Below are 21,973 nucleotides of genomic sequence, written 5' to 3'. Positions count from 1 at the left end.
ATTTGTGGCATTTAGTATTAAAGTCTAGTATCAAAAGCCTTTTCAGTAATAACACTGATAAGTATTGTTAGAAAACATATTTGCGCTGCTCCCTGTGTTTACATAATTTGATACTAAATTCATTGAACTTAATTAAATGATAGAATTGGGTATACACAATATACTGTATACATATATAAATAATTATTTTTCTCTTATAGATGATTTGGAAAAAATAGTGTCAGTTCTGAGACTCAGATATTGCATTGAAACCTGTACTGAAAATTGTCAACTAAACTCCGCCATAGTTAGCAGACTTTTTCCTTTCGAAAATAATAAATAATAAAATTACAGAGTATCTGCTGCACATTTACATCCTAAAAATCTCCTTTTCTTGCCAGATAAGATTGTTCTGTGATGCAACTGCAGAGCCTCTAAAGCCAAAAAAGCAAAAATCTTAGAAAATGTTTCTCAGACTGTCAGAATGTTATTTCAGGGCTTTGAACCTGAACTTAAGTCATTTATAGCAAACTACTGTTCTCCAGATACAAGAGCTAAACTGGGATGGTCCCTGATGGTCTGCTTTTGGAAATCATCATCACTGCGGCAAGAGGGAACACACACACACACACACACACACATCCACATATTTCTGAGTGATCAATGCGCTTTTTATCCCTTCTCAGCCAGAAGACATGTGGTCTCTCATGGCTGTCCATACTGAATTGGATGACTGGGCTCCAGAGACGGGAGAGAGGAAGGGTCCGGGCTGACATAGCTCCTGTGATCCTGATTCCGACTCTCTCAGGAAGCAGCGAACAATGCCTCACTGTTCCCTCCCTGTGTGAGTGTGAGTGCATGTACATATGTATTACGTGTGTGTCTATCTGTGTGTGTGTGTGTGTGTGTGTGTGTGGCCTCATCTCAGTGTGTATTTGTGATAGAGTGACTCTATGTGTGTGTGTGTTTGGCTGGTCCTCGCTGGACACCAAACCCTGAAAAGAATATCTCAGCGGGCCACTTGGAAACCTGGCCACGATCCTGTGTGTGAATGTGTGTGTGCGTGCTGATCTGGGAGTTCCTTGGCAGTCCAAAACTCTCATTTGAAGGGATTAGGAAGAGGAGAAGGCAGCCACGTAACTCAAATCCAGCGGGCCAGAGGTCTGGACCGAGAGTGTGTGCGTTGGGGGATGAACGGCGAACACCGAGGCAAAGACAGGGAGAGAGAGACTCGGCTGTATTTCAACACGCTTTCTCTGCTTTGCAGTGAAACACGTAACACAGAAAGCAAGGGTGAAGTAACAGCTGAGACCTCGCAAGCAGTGGTACTGCACATAAATCACTTTACCCACACACAGAGGCAGGGAGATACACAAGTTCAGAGGTGAAATACAACACAGCGAGCGTACAGCACAGTGGAACCAGCTTCATCATGTTGAGTTACACCCCTGATGTGTAAACCGTCCATTAAGTGTCTGAAGGAGTAAAGCATTCTAGCAGCTTTTAGGTGGACTTGGCAGTGATGTGCAAGGCTGTGCATCATTACAAATTACTGTCAGGCTGATGTGTGATGTGTCTTCAGGCCGAGAGGTAACAGTAACACTAACAGAAAGAAAAGACGGATCATACTAACAGAAGAAATGGCTCTGGCAAAGGTTTATGTCTCGACTATAGGGGCTGTAAATAACGATTATTTATCGACTGCTCAGCCAATTCCTCACAGGTAAGAAGCAGGAACCAGAACGTTTTTGGCACTGGTGCTTGAAAAATAACTGAACAGTTATAAAAATACCTGCAGATGAATTTTCTGTTTAATGATTAATCGATTTATCATTGCAGGTCTGGCTTTATGTACTCAAAATTCAGAGTTTGTAACTGAGTAAATATTGTTCCTTCATGGGTGGACACTGGACACTAGAACTGGGGATGCACTGATTCAACTTTTCATGCTGCTCTGTCTTTTTTTTGCTTCTGCAGCCAAATGAGAAAGGCGTCCAATGGAGGATATATTACACACTACCGAACAGTTAAAACAGATAAACAGAAATGGGTAAAAACAAAATGGAAAATTCTGAATTATCGGGCTAATTCCCCATTAAGAAACACTGGAGCCCAGTAACACGCTAAAGGAAAGCAGTGGTAACTAACATCAATAAATGGTGTCACTACTTTACAAACAGCCACATAATGTAGCTTTTAATGTTGCAGAGCTGTGATTAGCTGGTGTGTTGTTGGTCGTAACGAGACCCGTGGAAAAATACATGCTGAACTAATTTGGAGAAAGTGTTATAAAGTCATAAACACTGGTGCATTGTATTTATGATGAGGTGGGTGTGTTGGTGATTTATGACTGTTAAGATGAGACTTTGGCAGTTCAGCTTGGCTCCTTATCTGCGCTCAGACGTTTGCACTCTGACTTTCTTTTGTAAAGAAACTGGCCCAGAGTGATCGTTAGAAACTGCACTGCATGTTTGCATCAGCAACAAGCTTCTGGTAATTGTGTGTGGTGTGTGTGCAGGAGTGAGAATGAGTCCGTTAAAGTTTTTTTTTATGCGTGCACGCATGTGTGTGTTTACGTACTTGGTTTTTAAGCGTGGGCCATGATTTGATTTGTGAGGGTGTTTAATGGGAATGCATGTGTGCGGCCTGTGTGTGTGTTTGTGTGTGTCTTTCAGACTCTGTCATCCCTCCAGGGCTTCGGTGTATCTGGCAGACGGCCAGCGCGGTGCTAACGTTGATTTTTTTGTTAAAGCTGTCCGATTTACCCCCCCTCGCTATATGTTTAATGACCAACAGCTCTCCTCAGCAGTCAATCATGGTAAAGAGCGATCAGGGCGAGCACTTTCTGCTAAGGAGTCTTTGATTGCCAACCATACACAAAGGTATTTATGAGGAATAAGTAAAGGCCATTGTGATTATAAGCAGTGGATAAACTGAGTTTCTACCTCGCTCGGCAGCCCAGGCCAAGTTTTTGTCTGCAGTGAAAAGACAGACACTCCCCCACAGGAGGTCTGCCAGAGCCCAGCACACATACAGAGCAGCTTTCAGGGGAGTATTTTGAAAATCTGAGCCAAAGGCACAATCATTAGTGGATTTGGGAATAGAAACCGCTGTTTTCAACATGGGTTCATGCAACCACATGTGTCCTGGCCTTGCCTCACATGCCAGCATCAGTTTGCGTCAGTAAAAGAACCAAACTGCAGAGTGGAAGACAAAGACGGAGACGTTCAGGGATCAAATGAAAATGTGTGTTAATGTAATAAATAATAATGAATACTGTGGGCTTAACTCTGTGTAATGATATTGGACTTTAACGCTGTGAATAAAAAAAGCTGTGGAAATTTATCTTCGAACCTCTGTTCATCGTGAAACTTGAGGAAGGCCCTGGCCTGAAGGTGATTAAAAACCACCACAACTGATCCTCAACTTCCGAACTCTACCTCCTCTTCTCAATGGCTCACTTGTCTTTCCTTGAAACACCAGTCATCTAGGAATGTATGTTTGGTCTTTGTAAATTTCCACAGATAGCGGCGGCAGGTGCCTTAAAATGTAGAGATAAGGCGGCTTTGTCAAGGTCTGTTTTCAACTTTCGAACTGTTTTCTGTTTTTCAAAATACTTTTGAAAACAGTTCAAATAATGAGACTTGGTCACTTTTTCCCACCATGTTTTAGGCCTTTTGTTGACCCTCTCATTCAAAGTGCAAAACTGAGAGAGAGTTGATAGTGAACAGAGAATGCTAAGTGCAGATTTAAAGGCTGTTACTCTTTCTTTCATCTTTCCTGCTTAAATTTCTGTGACTAAGCTCTGGAGTCACTCCTCTGTAGCTGACTTTGATTCCTACCGTCGGACAATTTTTAATCAGATTCAGGGCTGCTTTTCTATGACTACAACCTCACTTTCAAACCCTGTCTCTCTTTGAACTCTGACTTTAACAAGCGTGTATTTAAGCGAAAGCTTTGACGCAACCTTCAAAAAACGGCTCTGATTGCAGCTCTCGGTAATTTTACAAAGATGAGGGAGGTCTTTCTTGAGAAATCTTGATTTTAATCGCCACACACAATCAAAGAACAAGACTTAGTCATGGTGACATTTATGTGGAGGCGTAAAGACAGCTCATTATATCATATGAGTGTAACAGAGCGTCATGTGCAGAGCAGACAGTGCAGCGTATAAAAGACTCAAAACAGTCAAACAGCATTTTATTGCTGCACATTTAAGCTGGGTGTGCAGCTGTATCAGGAGCTAAAGGCCTCGTCGGGTGAGTTGCTTTCACTTGTTGGCGTGAGGGAGGAAGTGGAGCAGAGACAAAAGACACACAGAGATATTCGTCAGCTGTAAATGTAACCACTTAGGACCTGATTTTATATCACAAAATCAAAACAAATCACATTTAAAGGACGTTAGGTAATCTGTTTATCTACAACTCCAAGCATACTGAGCCAGAAAATTAGGTCTGTCATTGAGAAGAGAACTCCATCTCCCCTTAGTGAGAAGCCATAGGATTGACCTGGTGGACCAGATTAATCTCTGGTGTCAGATACAGACACTGGAGCCAGGAAAAAAAAAAGATTAAAAAACAACTCCATTATCCATGAATAAATCTACATTTAAGTCCGAAGAGATCACAGTTTGACGTGCTTTGATTTCCGGCTGAGCTTCAGGTGGTGATCTCTCGCGGTACAGTCCACCCATTTTAAAGCCAATCCAGGAGATAGTCTGCTTCTCCTTAGAGGCATTAGTGACATTACTGGCAGGCGGTTACTTCCTGTTGAGTATGTGTGTGTGAACTACTTGAGTGAGGAATACTGCAAGTGATCTAACGAGTATCGGTGCTAGACGCCTCTTACAAGTCATTGTTTAACTTGCAAGCGACAATGCAAATCTATGCGTGCACCTTTGCGTGATTGTGTTTGCGTGTATGCGTTCATGATGGTGTACACAACCCCACAGCGAGACAGCAGATTACCACTCCCAGTCTTTGCGTGTGGAACTATGACCTCTCTTTTGTCAATTTTGCTGTTTTGGATTCCACCCAGTTTAAATAAAGTTTAAAGACATACAAAAGCTGGGTGGGTCTGCCTCCAGATATTCTCGTCGATTCTTTCTTTTTAACTTCCTCGTCCCTTAAAACAATGTTACTGCTTAGTTCAAAAAAAAAAAAAAGCTATAAAGATCAGTCGTGATAAAGATACAGGCTTTATTGTAACTCGATTGGAGTGTGGCCTGTGTTATCTAAGCCCGTGGCATTGAGAAATTAAGTCGCCAATAACCTTCACTCTCTTCCCAAGGGTTAAGTTTCTGGTTCTCGTCATCTGGCTGAGAACAGGAGGAGAGAGAGAGAAGGAAAAGAAAGAAAAGAGAGGATGAAGAGAAGAAAAGAGCAAGTGGAGGTCAGGACTTTCCAGTTTGTCTCAGTCACCTGTGCACACATACCGAAGGAAATGCTCCGGGCGACTCCGTGCTGACGTGACAGAGGCAGAGAAAGACTGAGAATAAAAAGAAAACAGAGTAAGCTGCGTAAGAGGCAGGATCTTCTGAAATATGCGGACTATGAATGTCCCAAAATAAGATGGCAGAAGACGAGACTAAGGCTGCATTCAGGCGAGTCGATCATTAACCAACAGATACCACTGATGTTTATCTCCAACCCTGTGAATAACAGCATTTCCAGGATAGTATCACACAGTGGCCACATGATATTTTTCCTGACTCCACTAATTGACAAGGATGGCATGAATCCTTGTCTTGTGAATTTTCCCAACAGTTTACTGGCACGCAGTGGATTATGGGATATTGAGGCCCACAGAGGAAACACAGGTTGTGTTCTCTAAAGTCAATTTTTAGCCGGTTTTGTTCCATTGGAACATTATCACTGATATAAGCTGTGCAGAAATGTGGACTTGGGAAACAGCTGGTGATTTAAAATGAGCCTAATGTTTGCTACATCGTCAGCCAATCTAAATTAGGCAAACAGCTGGAGATCATTTGTAGTCCTGGTGTTTACTCTTACCTGAAGTGACCTCAGATTATTTGTTTGTTCTGATCGGCTAAACGACGACTTAAACGAACCTCTTTTGTGCAATTAAGCCTAAATTCAAGATAATGCTAAAATGAAGAGAACAATAAAACTGCAAACAAACTCAGGCGAATTAAAGGCCAGCGCCTGACCAAAAGATACACAATGACGTCGATGAAATGAAGCTAAGTGATGCAGTTTAGGTCACTGAGCTGCTGTGAGGTCCTTTGGGTGCCTGTGGGTGGGCAGGCCCCAGCATGGGTGGGCAACTGGGCCTAAATGTGTTCTCTGTATGTGGAGGTGGTGAGCGAGTATGACTCAAGTGAGCGGGGCCTTTACAAGTGTTATTGCAGAGGCACAAATTGTAGCTGATCCCTGTTTTCTCTGGTGGGGTCCAGACGGCCCCTCGAGAATGAAAAAGTGGGCACTTTGAATGGATGAAAAGGTTATTTTTAAGGCAAAGATTAAGGGTATTTAAGATGTGGTGTAAATAAGGAGTAAAAATACCAAATGTTAACCAGTGTATATTCAATGTAGCCCTCTAAAAACTAACATTTAAAATAAGTTCCTCTTGATTTTAATGAGAAACAACTTGTGAGGAAAAGAAATTTAACTCTTATTCTGAAATAACAGAGGTGGAGAAGCTCTGACATGACTCCTCTGTGTGTGTGTGTGTGTGTGTGTGTGTGTTGATGCTCAAGTGCCTGCCATGTGAAGCCTCCAGTCTGGCAGATGAGTGGTTGGTGGTGTCACCAGCTACCACAATAAACACACTGTTGACTTCTGGGAACGCTCACACTCTCCACACTTTCACATGAAAAACACAACTCCTTGCGTTGTCAAACTCCTGTGTGTGTGTGTGTGTGTGTGTGTGTTTCTGAAGCAGGGTGTTCTGCAATTTATGTTGAGGGTGTAAAATATTATGAAGACTTTTTTCACTGCAACAAAAGGGTTAAACATTTATTAGAGATGCCATTTTAGCAGATAAGACTAAAGACAACCACATGTTCCCCAGAGAGACTTCATCAAAACATTTTGCTGTGGTTATTACCTTTGCCTGATGACAAGGTCAAAGGTTATCATCAGCTGTCGTTGCCGCTGTGACTGATTATAAGGCTGCAAATCCTTGAAGTGGAAGCAGGTCAAAGGTTCGGGTTAAAATCACGATAACTGCATCCAAACAGGTTTAAGGAATCTGAATGAGCAGGAAAAATGCATCTACATGAGCATAACAAAGTCAGGGAACGGGTGCTTCAGTGCATGGCATGTGTGCAGTTGGTTTAGCATTCGTTAGCATTTCCTGATGACAGAAGAATCTCAAAGAGAATAGATCCCACGCTTTATTTCCAGAACTTAAAATTTTACTTGCAGTGTGGTGTCGTGACTTGGATCAATTCAGTCCTACTGGAAGCCACACCAATGTGACAATACTTAAAGCATGACCTCTGTTCGTTGGCATGCTCTGATTTCGGCATTCAATTGAAGCCATCATTGTGCATTTGTGCAGCGTGTTGAGAAACATCTTGAACATCTCAGGAGAGGTGCTGAATGCCGTTTGTGCCGCCAGCTCACACATTTGCCAGCTCTTAAAGGCCAGAGAACCTGTTTAGGATCTAAACTGATGGGATTCTTTGCCACTATTATGTTGCTTCCAAATTCCTTCACCTTTCTGAGAATCTAAAGCAGGATGGTGAAGTTATTCCAGTTCTTACTGACAACTAAACTCCTTCCTACATATGAGAAGGTAAAGATTGTTATTTGACCTTTTGGTTGAGGAAATAAGCTCTTGTACTTCTGAAAAGCCCTTTCTGTCATTTCTGATATTTTTATGTCCTCATCCTGGAAGAAACACTCAAGGAAACACTGACATTTTGCAGATCTTAGCCAAGCTAGTGGTGTGGCTTTCAACTGCTAGTGGATGGACTGCTGTGGTATTTTTTTAATTGGATCTAACAACTTTGGTAATAGCTTAACTTTTCCTTGTGAGCATGTTAGCATGTTGACTTTAGCATTAAGCTGAAATTTTAGGGACAAAATAATGAAATGAAATGAAATAAAAATAAGCCTTTTATTGGCTCTTTGTGGTTTTGGTCTAAAAACTGACTCTTCAACCTTTAAAATTTCCATTAGTCAAAATTTTCTCAGCTGCTCCTTCCCTGTTCATAATATTTTTAAAGCACGAAGGCCTGGGATCTATTTTTTACCAAGGTATGGAAACATAATCCTACATCGGACACGTTTTCATAACATTCATGTAAGATTTTAATCTCCTCTACAAGAGGCTGAGACATCCAAGTAGCTATTTCTAGAAACAGGACTTCTGTCGTTTGTCCAAACAAGTACAGTATATCAGCATTTCTTTGCTGGCTCTGGAGAGTCCTGGGATCAGTATATTTGATTTAGATCTTTGTGAAAGACAACTAAGCTTCGAATTAAGACAGTGAATTCCATTCTTCTAAGATACTAAGACACACAAGAGCCAAGGATTTACTTCTTTCAAAATGATGACTCATTGCAATGCAGATCTCAACATAATCAGTTCGATGATCTCGATCAGGAGTCTAATTTCCTCAAGAGCTAAAATGTCAGTGTTACAGTGCCGTAATCTGGAAGCTGTGCCAACATCTGCTTTCTTAACTTTGCTCAGGTCCAACTCTTAACAGACAAAAAGTCTACCAAAAACAGCAACATTATTTAAAAGTCACGGCCTGAAGGGAAGCTTTAACCGGCTGCTTGACAGGTACATGATTTCACCTCTTTTCTCAGAGCTTTACTTATTAAGGTTTTCCATCCAGCAGCTGCAGACAAAGCCAAATCCATGCTCACCGGTTAATTCAGTGGTTCATGGATGACCTGTGCATCGCACATGTACGAGCTTCTAATGAGGCAGTGTTATGTTATGAAACACAACGCCAAAAATTCAGTTTCATTCAGGAGCTCAGTGTAGCGCAGAGGAAGTGGAACATCAGTGATAATGTTTTTTGTGGTTTTTTGATGTACAAAAGCAGCGATGATAGGTTACGATGACTTTCATGGAGGGCCAAAACCACAACCGTTCTTCACAGTCAATGAGACATGAGAGAGACAAAGGGACGGCCAACACTAAGGTTTATGGAGGAGGCGACTGTTGTGGGAGTGGGACAAGAGTGGGTGGAAAGATAGAGAAGATAATTGGGGAGAGATTAGAGGACGGCAAAGGAAAGAGTTCACTGGTTGTTTAATTGGTACAGAAATGAGAGCTGACAGAGGGACAGGAGGGTCTTATTACTGTGTTCAGAGTCAAGACGCAGATATTATAGAGAGAACAAAAGTGTGTGTTTGTGTGTGTGTGTGTGTGAGGGAGGAAAACATCGGAGTAGACAAGGCTTTTCAGCTGACACTAACAAGCCCTCCTTCTTATGCCAAGACAGAGATGTCAGCCCATTCCCAGGGTTAGATCATGTTAGACCAGCTCAGAACTTTCCATCCAATCAGCCACTGACTAATCAGGTGACACACACACACACACACACACATTCACACACAAAAGCATCAATGTGCACACAGCAGTATAAACTCTCACTTTAGGTCACTTCATTTTCTTTGTGTCCATTACAATGGACATAGACGTGTTATGTCTGCAGTCACACACACAAAAGGTTCGTGTGCACGTACAAGAAAGATACACATTCAGTGTATACAAAGGTTGGACAGACGTACTGGCCTGCCAATATAATGGCCTATTATTGACCCTGTATTTATGAAAATTATGGGAAAGCTCACTGCTGACATGGTGGAGGTTTAACACAGTCACTCCTTTCAAGAAATCACTTTACAGGATATTTTTACTACCAGAACATAAAACACGATCAAAAATCAAGAAAATACTTTTCTACACAAAGGCAATCAAGAACTTTACCTTGTTCCATGACAGTAATTAATTAATCTGTAGAGTTTTTTCTTGATTATTCAGTTTATAAGATGTAAAGAAAATTGAAATAAAGAAAAAAATCCCATCACAGGTTCCTTAAGGACAAGCTGGTGTCATTGTTTTGTCTGACCGGACAGTCCAAAACGAATAATATCAAAATTCAATTGGTGATCCGACAGTTTGTATAAAACATCCTGGTCATACATTTGTTCCACATTGAAAAGGGAAATCCTTATTTAAAAGATTTCGGATGGGTGGAACTCCATAAAGTGGATGTTAAGCACTTTCTGCACGACTGAATAGGTGTATGTGTTGCCTTAAAGCTGCTGAGTCTGAGGGAACTTGAGCAAACTTTGGTAGAGTTTTTATTATGACATGGTGGTTTTAATGCAGTTTCAGTAAGATTTTTCAAAAGTGAATAATTTCAAGTTTTTGGCAAGAAGATTGTCACATTTGAAAACACCCCAAAACAGCATCTGCCGCCAGCCACAGATGCTACAGGAGATCTGATCTTTAAGCTACATCTGGTACAGTCGATGTGTTGTGCATCTTCCTTTTAAAATAATAAAACAAATGGTCACCTTTTCCTTTCTTTTCTTTCCTTTTCATATACCTTTACTTCCTCCCTTTTCTCACCCCCAACCAAACTCAAGGTTTAGCTGTTGTTCGACTGGACGTGTTTCAACACAGCGAGGCGGCTTCTTTGCTGTCCCTCCTTTCGATATGATCGATGTATAGAAAGCACGGGAAGAATTTGGTTTCGGTATGATGGGAGCCATATGGAGCCTTTACAGTGGAGATCATAAATGAGCGCAGACGGATACACAAGAGGAAAGACGTTTTGTTTTAGGAGGTCAACGCTGAGGTGACCTTCCACTCTCCAATTTCTCCATTACATATTTATCCATCTGTTTCCTACTAATACTATAAATTATAAAATAGTTTCTGGGACCTTTTATTTACCTCTATTGGGCAGTTTTGCACAGGCACCGGTGTCGTTTTTAGACCTTACAGTTTAGGGGAATGAAAGCTCAAGCATGGGCTCCATTATTCTGCACAGCTATATCATTTAACAAACACATACTAAAAGAAACTCGACTCAAACTTTTTTTTCAGGTGCATAAAGACCAGACTGTTGTACGTCTCTGGCTCTAGTTTTATATTAGCTCTTTGGTCTTTTAATTAACTTTCTAATAAATCAGATGAAGTATTGTAAGGCTGATACAATACAGGCACTTTTGTGCTAAAGCAGCTGGTAGCCTGTATCTGCAGATACTGAATGTTTCTTACATGTTCACGCCACTTTTTATTGCTTGTGTTAAAAAAAAATCAATCAAAAATTTGCTTTTGAGTTTAACAGTGACATTCCCTTGGTTGATATATTGTTGAGTCCGTCACTCTTCTCACTACTTGTTCTTTAGTTTACTCCAAACACACCAGAAAAAAAGAGTATAAGTGAACTTAAAATATCTCTCCTTACTGGGGTTAAACTAAGCAACAAAGAGATATGTTTATTTTTTCTGAACTTTACGTTTCTTTTTAGAGCTTAAATCATAAGTGGATTATTTAGTCAAAAGAAAAATCATTTGTTTCAGCTTTTCAAATGTGAATATTTTCTGTCTACTCTAATACTCGTCCCAGGCTTTGAAAGGTTGTGATGGACATTTTCTCCACTGCCTGACTTTATATCAAGCAAACAGTTAATTATTTGAGGAAAAACTGTTACATTAATATGTAACTGTTAGTTGCAGCCTCATTTCTTTCCTAGTAGTGGGTATTGTAAAAAACATAACTTCCTCATATGCATGAAAAGCGATTGGTCCTTTGAGTCGACAGAGGTTCAGCTGACTCTGCAGTCAACGGGCTGTACGTTACTACCAAGTTAGCTGCGCTGACATCTGCTGCCAGATGTGGCAGAAGTCCATCAGGAGCTTCAGTCCCCTCAAATCTCACGATGAGCATTTATCAGCACTTTATAGCCATGTTGACTGAGCAAACAAAGCGATAACACACAGCACCAGCTGTTGGCACACACACTCACACATACACACAGCTGTAGCCACATCCTAATGAGCATTCCAACGTGGGAACGCAAATATCCTGTTTTCACGTGTCTAGCTGTTAAACCAAGGTCGTGTGTGTGTCTGTGTGTGGTGGGTCTGTGTATCTGTACTCCATCAGATAACATGGTGTAAAGCAGCAGACTCCTCTCCCGCTCTGTTTGAAGTCATCTCTCTCTCCTCTCCATCTTTCTGCTTCATTCATTCCTCATTTCTAAAACTCTTTTTTTTTCAACTACTTCCTTTAAAATCAAGGTCTCAGCAGGTATTTAAATATAAGCAACCTGAACAGTTGCAGTAAAGTGAATTAAGATAAGATAATCCTTTATTAGTCCCACAATGGGGAAATTTACAATTACAATAAATTACTTTGTGGTATCAGCAGAGATAATGTTTATAATGTCTTGAGTTGACTGTGATGATAAATATAAATTACTGCTTCTATTTGGGGGGTTTTGGGAAAATATACCTAGAGGCATCTCTAAAGCTCATTAATAAACATAAAGTTTAATCTGCACAAAGGAAAAGTGGCCTGTTGTATTTTTCACCATCTGAGGCTGAGAGGACTGTTTTTTATTATAAAATAAAAGGTAGGTCAAACCCGAGATGCAAATAGCTAGAGAACACCGTTTCTTAAAATGGAAATATTCTGTATTTCTCCCGGTTATTCAGATTGAAACTGACATATGTGGTGTTTTTGGAAATTTTCGGGAACTTGACTTAGAAGCTCTGTGGGTTTGAACGGTGCACAACATGAGGACCCACAGAAAAGTCCCGCAGAGTTCAAGATAATAAAATCCAGAGGTATTTTATTTTCCTGCCTCAGCTCTTGATTCACCGTTCAAAGGCACCTTCCACCATTTTGTTTATTAGGGTTTATGCTGCGTTATTTCAGTTTGACCCATAAAAGTCAGGATGTCTTACCCTTCTTCTGTTTGTGTCTTTAGAGTCCACATACCACTGTACAACTCATTAAAACCCACATGATGAGGACTTCCCACATCCCATCTCTTTTATGTACAAAGATCATCATCATTTCTCCCTTTTTATCTCTTTCAGCTCTGATGCCCACTTTCTCCTCTTCCCTGCCTCTTTCCTGTGATCCCTGCCTTCCTTTTCATCCTCGTCCAAATGACCTGGCCATGAAAACACACCGAGCGTGCACGCAGGTTCTGAATCTCAGCGTTTCAGTGACTAATAATCTGGCTGTCAAATTATTTGTCAAGTAAAATAGTAAAAATCCTATGTATCATCTATTTAAATAAACACAAAAAAACCAAACCAATTTTTGACTGAAAAAGGCCTGAATTTGAGTGTTTATTTGCGCTCGCCAACATTTCTGAGATTCGGAAATTTTAAGATATTATTAAACTGACATCATTTTGGCCTTGTCTTCCTCAGTTAGTCATGAAGACACAAGGCAGAAAGCAACGCCAAAATATATCTGTCTCCCAGCTTCCTCTGTTCACCATGTGTGTGTTTGCATGATGCACATTCAAGGCCTCCTGTTTTCTCACTCTCACTACATCCTTACAAACACCTTACGTAACTTTGGAGATGTGCCCGAGGCCTGTTTAGATGCACACACACACACACATCCACTTCCAGAGAATCACCTAACTTCTCAACTCCTGCTTCATAGAAGAAAGAAAAAAAATCTGCTTGTGTCACTCCTGAAACAATTGGCCCCCCCCCCGAGCCCTAACACTGACTGTAACTCGATTCTCCGACGTGGACTTGAACCATAACACACGGGAACTGCAGGGGGGCGGGAGGTGAAAAGACAGAGTGAGAGAGGGAAGGTGTGATAGAGAGAGACAGAGGGAGAGAGAGAACTGTGTATTTTGGCAATGGAGTCTGGTGTGGGAGGTTTATATTAGTAGCCTCAAATTAAATCAAAATATTTGCAGTGAAGGATTTGATTTTACTCAAAACTGGTTGCTAACGATGAACATGCGGGCACAAGTTTGTGTGCGGATTGGGAGGTTAAAGTTTGTATATTCACACACTCAGAAACACACTTCAGTCCGTCAACACCTAACCCCCGCAACGCACACGTGTTGCATGCCCACCCCCCCCCCTGCACAAACACACACAGATATTGCCATTCTTGTCGGGGCACTCGTTGATTCTTTAACGGTAACTTTAACCTCGTGCTTTTCCAATAAAACCTGATCCAGTGTGAAAGTCTGGGATAAATATAGAGCAGATTTATGTGCGAATGGAGCAACCGGCCTATACTGTTCTATACTGCCGCTATAGGAGGTTATTGTCAGAAATGTCTTGGCAACAACAGTTGAGGCCACACAGGGAGGCTGCACTGGAGAAGTGGTTCTGTGTGTGTGAAGGGGTGAAACTGATGGATATTAAAATGCTAATATCAGTATTTATCTCCAGTTATTTCAGCATTTGTGCATATCAGACATTTACAATAAGACTTTTGGTCAGTTGTTTAACTGGGTGCTTTTAGCAGGCGCCGGTGCGTTGCCAAAACGGATCCCATGGCTCACTTCCACTCACTTAAAGTGCCACACGTTCCTGTGACTGGATGTTAATGCCAAGTGGATTCAGTGGGTGACTCAGGCATGCTGGAGGTCACAGCTTTGAAAATGTTTCAAAAAGGCAAACAGCCGCCATAAATCTAAGCTGGAGGAAACACGCACGGCAGTTACCGAAACAGCTGAGATTATGTGACGCCAGCTCTAAAATTCAAGTGGTATGTGGCCTGGTGGTTGAAGCGCGTACAAATTAACAACAAAGTTAATGGTTTATTTCTGGCAATCATGCAGTGCTTGTTTAGGAATGTTACTGGCGTGTATACTGTCGTAGTATTTTTTTCTTGAACTGACACTTAACAGTAGAGATAGGGAATATATTTGTATTATATTCGACCACTGGGACATACTAATCTCATCTGGTGTTTGTTTTTTAAATCTAACTACTGATGGAGTCTGGAGAGTCAAACAGAACTGTGGATAGCAAACAAATTTGATTGTTTCCAGTTTAAAATTCAAGTAACCCCATTAATAAGGTGGTGTATTCTTTATGTCTGCTATTCGTTTGGCAAGGCAGCTCCGATCGTCTTCAGAGCAGATCACAGAGGGTAAAATCAGTCTGAACACACCTCACACCACAGGAAAATCTGATAAGATCATCTTTAGATCCATCAGATAATCAGGCCTTTGCTGACTTTGATCAGGAGGGGGGACAGGGAAGAAAATCAGGCAGATGTTTTTGCAGTGTGTACCCCGCTTTAGGCCACTTCTTGACATAAGCCAAGTTCAGGGTGGAAAACTGCACAGAAAATATCCATGCGAGCTCATTCCTGTTGACCATAAACCCTCGAAATTTAATTATATGGTTCTCAATGAGCTGAGAGCCTCCATTACAGTGGCTACATTATGCGATTATACAATCTGCTTTAAAGTTTTGTAGCTTTAACCTTTTTAATCTACTGTAGTCTAACCCTAACACCTAATCCAACACAAAATCTGATATGATCCTGAGCCAGAACCCAGAAACTACTGTAGGGATTTTTTAGGGATTTTCCTCATCTCTCTATTCTTGGAGGTCATCTGGTCATGACACAGATAAAATATCACTACACAACAAACACGGTTAAATCAGAAACACACTCACACTCGCACAAAAAAAAAAGGACAAAACTTGGTGAATTCTTTGGCAAAGTGGACCACACACATCTACACACACCCCCTAACGCACATTCACACAAACAGAGCGGGTGTATTGTTGCATGTAAGGGTGAGTCAGAGCCTATCAGTGAACCCAAACAATAACAAAGTGGACCAGTGTAAGGAATGGAATGTCAATCACACACATAAAAGCATAAGATACGACACAAAAAGCCCCGAACTTCACCCAGAACAACACAAACCACACAACAACCTGAAGTCTCAGTCGGGTCACACACACTGCAAACCCACCGTACGCACCACAAACACACACAAATCAGTGTGTTCCTGGTTGTCGCTGGAGTGCAGCAAACATCAAAGCTCTACGACGATTACAATCTTACATAAAATGAAATACTGTAAGTGTTACAGATCTGCAGGCTCATCTGACTCCGAGCGAGGAAGTCATAAAATACAGTCGTCAGGTTTTAATGATGCAACTCACTGGAACTGCGACTGAAACACAGTTTTATCTCCAGTCCACAGCAAAGGATCTGAAATGTAAAGAAGACATCTTAAAGATGTTGTTTAATGTGTAAAGAACGTACCTGAGATAGCGTTTAGCTTAGAAAATCTACTTTTGATAATCAGGTTAACTATAATTATACCTTTAAACTCCATGTTCGTTCATTATACATTTGATTATAACCCACTGAAGAGAAGCTTCCTGATTATTTTAAGCACAAAGAACCAAAGCACCAAATCAGTTCAAGTGGCAAGAATCCTTGATTTGATAAAGTTTTTGCAAATTCACTAAAAGTGATCAGGACTCTTTGGTTCCTTAACAGTTTTTAAAGAGAGTGAAGTTAAACTATGTAGGGCTGCAGCTGCTGATTATCTTACACAGTATTTTCTTCTGATTATTTCAGGAAAAGGTTGAAAATACCCGTCACAGTTGTTTGTTTTAGATCGTGTTTGTTGAGCCTCCTGGTCCAAAACCCAAAGACTTTCAATGTACTATCACATAGAAGAGAAAAAAGCAGCAACAGAGAAGATGGAGCCAAGAAAGTTTTCCATTTTTTGCTCGATCGATTATCAGAATAGACTTGCTGATTAGATGACTTATGCTTGAATCTCTAGTGCTAAGATTCCTGCTCTTACCTGTCATTTTAGTGTTAAGTTTATTATTTGGCAGACCAGTGAGAAGTGACTCAACCTCTGTGCTTTTGTGTTGGGCTGTTTATTCAAAGTATTTTTGTGTCTAAAGTGATAAACTGCAGAAGACGTTCACTCACGGGACCAGAGTCTTCTGTATTTACATGTGTGTGTGTTTGTTTGCGTGTGAATGCAGCAGCACTGAGGCAACACTGGAGCATTCCCCATTATATGATGTTCATTGTTCCAAGTATCTTTTGTCTTAGCCAGGCTGGCACGGGGTGTAACTCCGCTGCAATTCAAAGAGGGGCCTGTTTCCAGATTAAAAATAGCTGGCCTTCGCATGAGAACCAGGGGATTCCCCACATGCAGATACATAGCTCCGTGTTTTTCATTTCGTCTCTGTCCAGTATCGTCTCTAAAACTATTCCTGATGTGACTTCCTGCCACCTCCTGACGTGTCAGAGGAGAAAAACTGAAATCAGTGCATTAATCAAGTTAGAAAAACGCTGTGTGACCCACTAATAGAAGTATAGATTCTTCAGGATCTCATCACTTCTGCTCACGACTTGATTGTTGCTTTCATGCCAGTAAGTCAGTTGGAAACAGAAGCAGTTGGAGTCTGATAAATTCGCCTTTAATTTTTTTTTTCCTGTCTTGATAAGAAGGAATTAAAGGCTCAAATGTTTTTACAAAATGTGTACAGAAATAAGAAAATACACAAACTAACTCTCCCACATCACAGTCTCATTTAACATCCATTTATCCCATTCTACATTTCCAACCTTGTTGTTAAGTTTGCCTTGAAAAGGTCAAATGAAGGTCAGTCAAAGCATTTCCAGCGACAGCTCTACCAAAGGGCTGATGTGTTAACGTATGTAGTATTTCATGTCATTAAGAGGACCAGTGTGTCAGCTGCAGTATATCTGGGCTATTTAAATCAGCATATCAGAGGATTATACACTGTTTCCAGCCGGCTCCACCAAAACACCAGTGTCTATCTTCTTATGAGGCTTTTATCAACTAGATGATAATCAATACATCTGCAGTGGCACTTTAACCCAAGGAGCCTGGACTGATGTTTCCAGTTGTTGCACAGTTAATGTCGTCTGAAGAAACTCTCAGATATCCTCTTTCTTCTTCCTCGTTCCCAAGAGGAAGTGTTAAGAACATTTGCCTCCAAATGTGGCAGAGAGATGCTCAGGTTTTCATTTCAGTATTAAATGATCTCCCGCTCTGCTGGGAATAACATGTTGCACACCTGTGTAACTAATCGCCCCAGCTTCGACAGCGAACATCCATCGGCGAGGGGGCAGAGAGCGACACATTTTACATTCTCCTACAGACGTCTGCTTTCATGTGGAGGTGCACAGCACTCGGCTGCAGCCGGTTTCCTCACTGTGACGGAGTAGCGTTACACTTCAAACAGGCCTCTCGACTGGGATTCGAACATCATCAGGATCATACATCAGTTTCCAGCTTCATTCCTGCAGGTTTTTCAACTGGTCAATATGTTCCTATGTAACTGTGGACATTCATCAGCAGTGTTGCAACAAAATGAGTCTCCCTCTGGCTGATAAGCGTCTTTCTGCCTCCCTGCACTGAACACTGCTGGACTGACTGTGAAAGTGGGCTAATGACTTGTCATCGCACACTTTCTCCTGCTGAGGCTCAATGAACAACATCTCAGATGAGGACGCTTCATGCTTCTCCGAGTAGCAAACAACCCTCCCAGTAACTGAGGCAAAGATAAGTGATTTTCAGAGCGAGGATCCAGAAATACTGCTGCACAGTGTTTCTTTATTAAACCACCTCTAAGGTCGCTGTATTTGCTCAGCTGAGATCTACAGGCACATTGCAAGTACTTAGAGAAGTATTAGCTGTACATGTTTATTTCAGGAGATAAAAAGGGGCTTAAGTGGAACCCCGGGGGGATAGCCCACCTCCATCACTGCATATTTCACCTCTGCACACAACATCTGCAAACCACTTAAAAGCAATCCTGCGCTACAGCCGCTGACTACTCTTTGCCTTCCCAAATGGCTCCAACATGTTGCTTTGCGCACGCAATTTAACCCGTTTAGTTCGATAAACACTGCTGAACAGAACAGACGGGCTGCTCGTTCCCCCCTCTGCCTCGATTGCCTGTAAATTCCGGATTGCATTGTTTTAACAAGTCAGAAAGCGGGGGCGAACTCCTCCGCACACGGATGACTCCCCAAGCGAAGATTTCACCTCATCTGCTGAAAAATGCAGCAGCGTCTCTCCAACATGTCTGTGATGAGCTGCAGCAGCTGTGCTGTTAAAACAGCGTGTTTATATTGACTGACTTTATGATAACCACCTTTCCCCAGAGTTTCTCAAGCATCACCACAACAGTAGGAGTGTGACAAGCAACTATGAGTTTATTTTCTCGCCCAGTCGGTGCGCAACAGAAAGTTTCTCCAGACTTTACAATCTCAAAATGCGACTGAATCCCCACCAGGCGACACATGCAGCCCAGAGCGCAGCACACAAACTCTTAGTGAGTGGAAACAAGCTCTTACCTCCGATATGGACATGTTCAGGTAGACAAAGAGCCCCGTGGTGGAAGCAATTTGCAGCACCACCACCACTATCACCACCATCGCCACCCACATCTTGGACGGCGCTTCCTTGCGCCCCGTCCTGCTCGGCCCGACGGCCGGGACCATCATGTAGGTGGTGGACTCGCTGCTCACCGATCTGAAATAATCCTGGTGCTGCTGCTGTGCGTTCGGAGTGGCCATGGCATTCCCGACGCATGAGTAGACCACAAAACCAACAAGCGAAGAAAAAAAAAAACAGCCAAACAGCAGATCTCCACAGACGTGACCGACTGACCGAGAATTAGGAGCAAAAATTAGATCTCCATGAGTCCGCGGCTGCCAATAGAGCTTTTCATTCGGGGCTCAGAGCGAGGAGCGCGCGGGGGGGAGGAGGAGAGCGAGCTGGAGAGGAGAGAGACGACCTGGAAGTTAAAGTTCGGACGTGTCCATGTCTGTTCACCGCTCAGCTGCTGCGCAAAGAGCGACTGGAGCTGCTGGAGGAGGCAGCGCTGGACTGATGGGCTGCAACCGAGAGAGAGCAGCAGAGAGGGGCTGGCTTACCCTCCTCATCACCCTGGAGCTACGGAGGAATGCTCTCTCTCTCTCTCTCTCTCTCTCTCTCTCTCTCTCTCTCTCTCTCTCTCTCTCTCTCTCTCTCCTTTCTTTCGGTTTCAACGGTGCCTTCAGGGCATTGAACACTAATACCACACACTGCCAAAACAGAACTTTACCGAGAAAAGAGAAAACAAGTCAGTTAGATATTTTCAATTAAAACAGTTTTCTTCATTGTTTCCCCTCAGTGAGTCACATAATCTGCTATTTTTTTGCTCTTCATGTTTCATTTGTTTTTAGAACTGGGGCTTTTCCATATTTAGAATATACTGTTGTTCATTGATTATGTCACTTGATATCAGTCACTGTGGAGCAGAAAGTAAAAGTTGAGACCTCTCCTTGATGACAGTGTCTGCCTGCATCTGTGTCCACTTAAAATCAGAGCTAGACAGATTTTATGCCTTCATGTTGTCTGTGTCAGAGGTTACATTTTTATCATTTGTTATCCCTGTATGTCATTATATTCTTATTCTTGTTTGGTGAAGTCACATGTTGTCCTAAGCCTCAGCTTCAGGTTGTGCTGACAGGGGGCGCTGTCTCTCTGACTCAGCGCACTTAAGGAGATTTTTAAGAGCAGCTCAGATTGAAGAAAAGCTGAGGAGAGCTGAAACTTTAGTTGATTGATCAGTGACAATTAACAAATCAATTGTTTTAATCATTTTTTTTTCAGCAAAAAGATTTTTTTAAAATGGTTTATGTGAATATTTACAGGTGTTCTCATTCTTCTGTAGTAATAAAACTATAAATATAAAACTTTGAGTTATGGACTGAGCTTTTTTCACTATTGTGTGACAGTTTATAGTAACAATTAATAGGTTGATCAAAAGCAGATCAGTCAGTGATGAAAATGATCATTCCTTGTAGCTGTAGTTTGAAGTTTTCTAAAGATTCATGATTATAAATAGATGCAAACAATTTCTCTTTTTCTTTATCGTCTATGTTCTCTGAGCTGCTGCCCTCAGTGTTTGTGTGTGTGTGTGTGTGTGTCTGCGGTCTGTTGTAGAGCTTCACACTGTTTGAGAGCAAATATTTGCTCAACGCCCTCCAGTTTATCACTGTGAAACAAATGTAGCTACGATTCAATATTTAAACTTCGCTTTCCAAAAACATCACAAAGCTGCAGTCGGGCCTCTGACTGAGGAGACGTTTATTCATGCAGCGATGAATACGACATCTAGATTTTATTGCTGTCGGCAATTGAAAAAGCAGTTGAGTATCAGCTTTGTCATCTTGGTTTGTCTCTGGGCACAGAATCATGATGCAGCTCATATTTTCCCCTAAACAGACAATAAAGGCTTAAAAGGAAGGAGACAGGCAGAAATGTGTTTACAGTTCAGCTCTAAACAACGGCCTTTCCTTTGTTTCCTCTCCATCACCACAAACAGCTGGAGAGCGTGTGTGTGTAGCAGTGTGTGTAAGCCCAGCGTCAGAGCTGTTTATAGAGAATAGGAGGCAGACGAGCTTGGGTCGCCGCCAGTCCGACAGCTCTGGACCATCAGAGAGCTGCGGCACTTTTCTCCTCTTAAGACTTTGGTCAGGCGAACCAGTCATCTTCAGGACCAGGTTCAAATGAGGTTAAAACCAGTCGAATTCGAGCCCAGTTCAACTACAAAGACTCCTCCTTGTGAGCTAAACCACTGCTCTTTTCTCCTGTCATTTCTGTCTTTTGAAGTTCTACGTGTGAGACTCTGCAGCGTCGCGATCTGGACACCGACCCTTCAAATTTTAAAAGCTTTTTGATTTGTGAAAGTTGTCGTCCAACACGGGCAGGATCCAGGAAAATGGTCCCAAGTCAAGTTCTCTTCAAGCAGCAACTGTGGCTTAATCCCTCAGGTTTTTGCGCCAGATGTGAAAGCCATCCGTTCCACTGACTGGGACCTGACATGCCCATACTCTCAGTATAAATCTTGGTGGCTAGGAAGGGGTCTACAGGTGAGGTGGAATAAAATTTGGACTGGGACAAATATAAAAACACCCATGGTCCAAATCCACATTAAAATTATATGAGAGGGGTGAAAGAAGAGTCAAATACTTTCCACGT

The 21,973-nt window shown here is 41.9% G+C and overlaps 1 protein-coding gene across 1 annotated transcript in view; it reads right to left on the bottom strand.

Moving 5' to 3' along the window:
- tnfsf10l (TNF superfamily member 10, like) overlaps positions 1-20,571 on the bottom strand; it is a 59,144-nt gene extending 38,573 nt beyond the window's left edge. The window contains exon 1 of the mRNA XM_018703812.2: positions 19,300-20,571. Coding sequence (XP_018559328.1) covers positions 19,300-19,521 — 222 coding nt within the window. The 5' untranslated portion in view covers positions 19,522-20,571. The remainder of the gene's footprint in view (positions 1-19,299) is intronic.
- Positions 20,572-21,973: the final 1,402 nt, after the last annotated feature.

Source organism: Lates calcarifer, linkage group LG14 (assembly GCF_001640805.2).
Source record: "Lates calcarifer isolate ASB-BC8 linkage group LG14, TLL_Latcal_v3, whole genome shotgun sequence".
Classification (NCBI taxonomy): Eukaryota; Metazoa; Chordata; class Actinopteri; family Centropomidae; genus Lates; species Lates calcarifer.
This window is presented reverse-complemented; position numbering and strand designations above follow the sequence as displayed.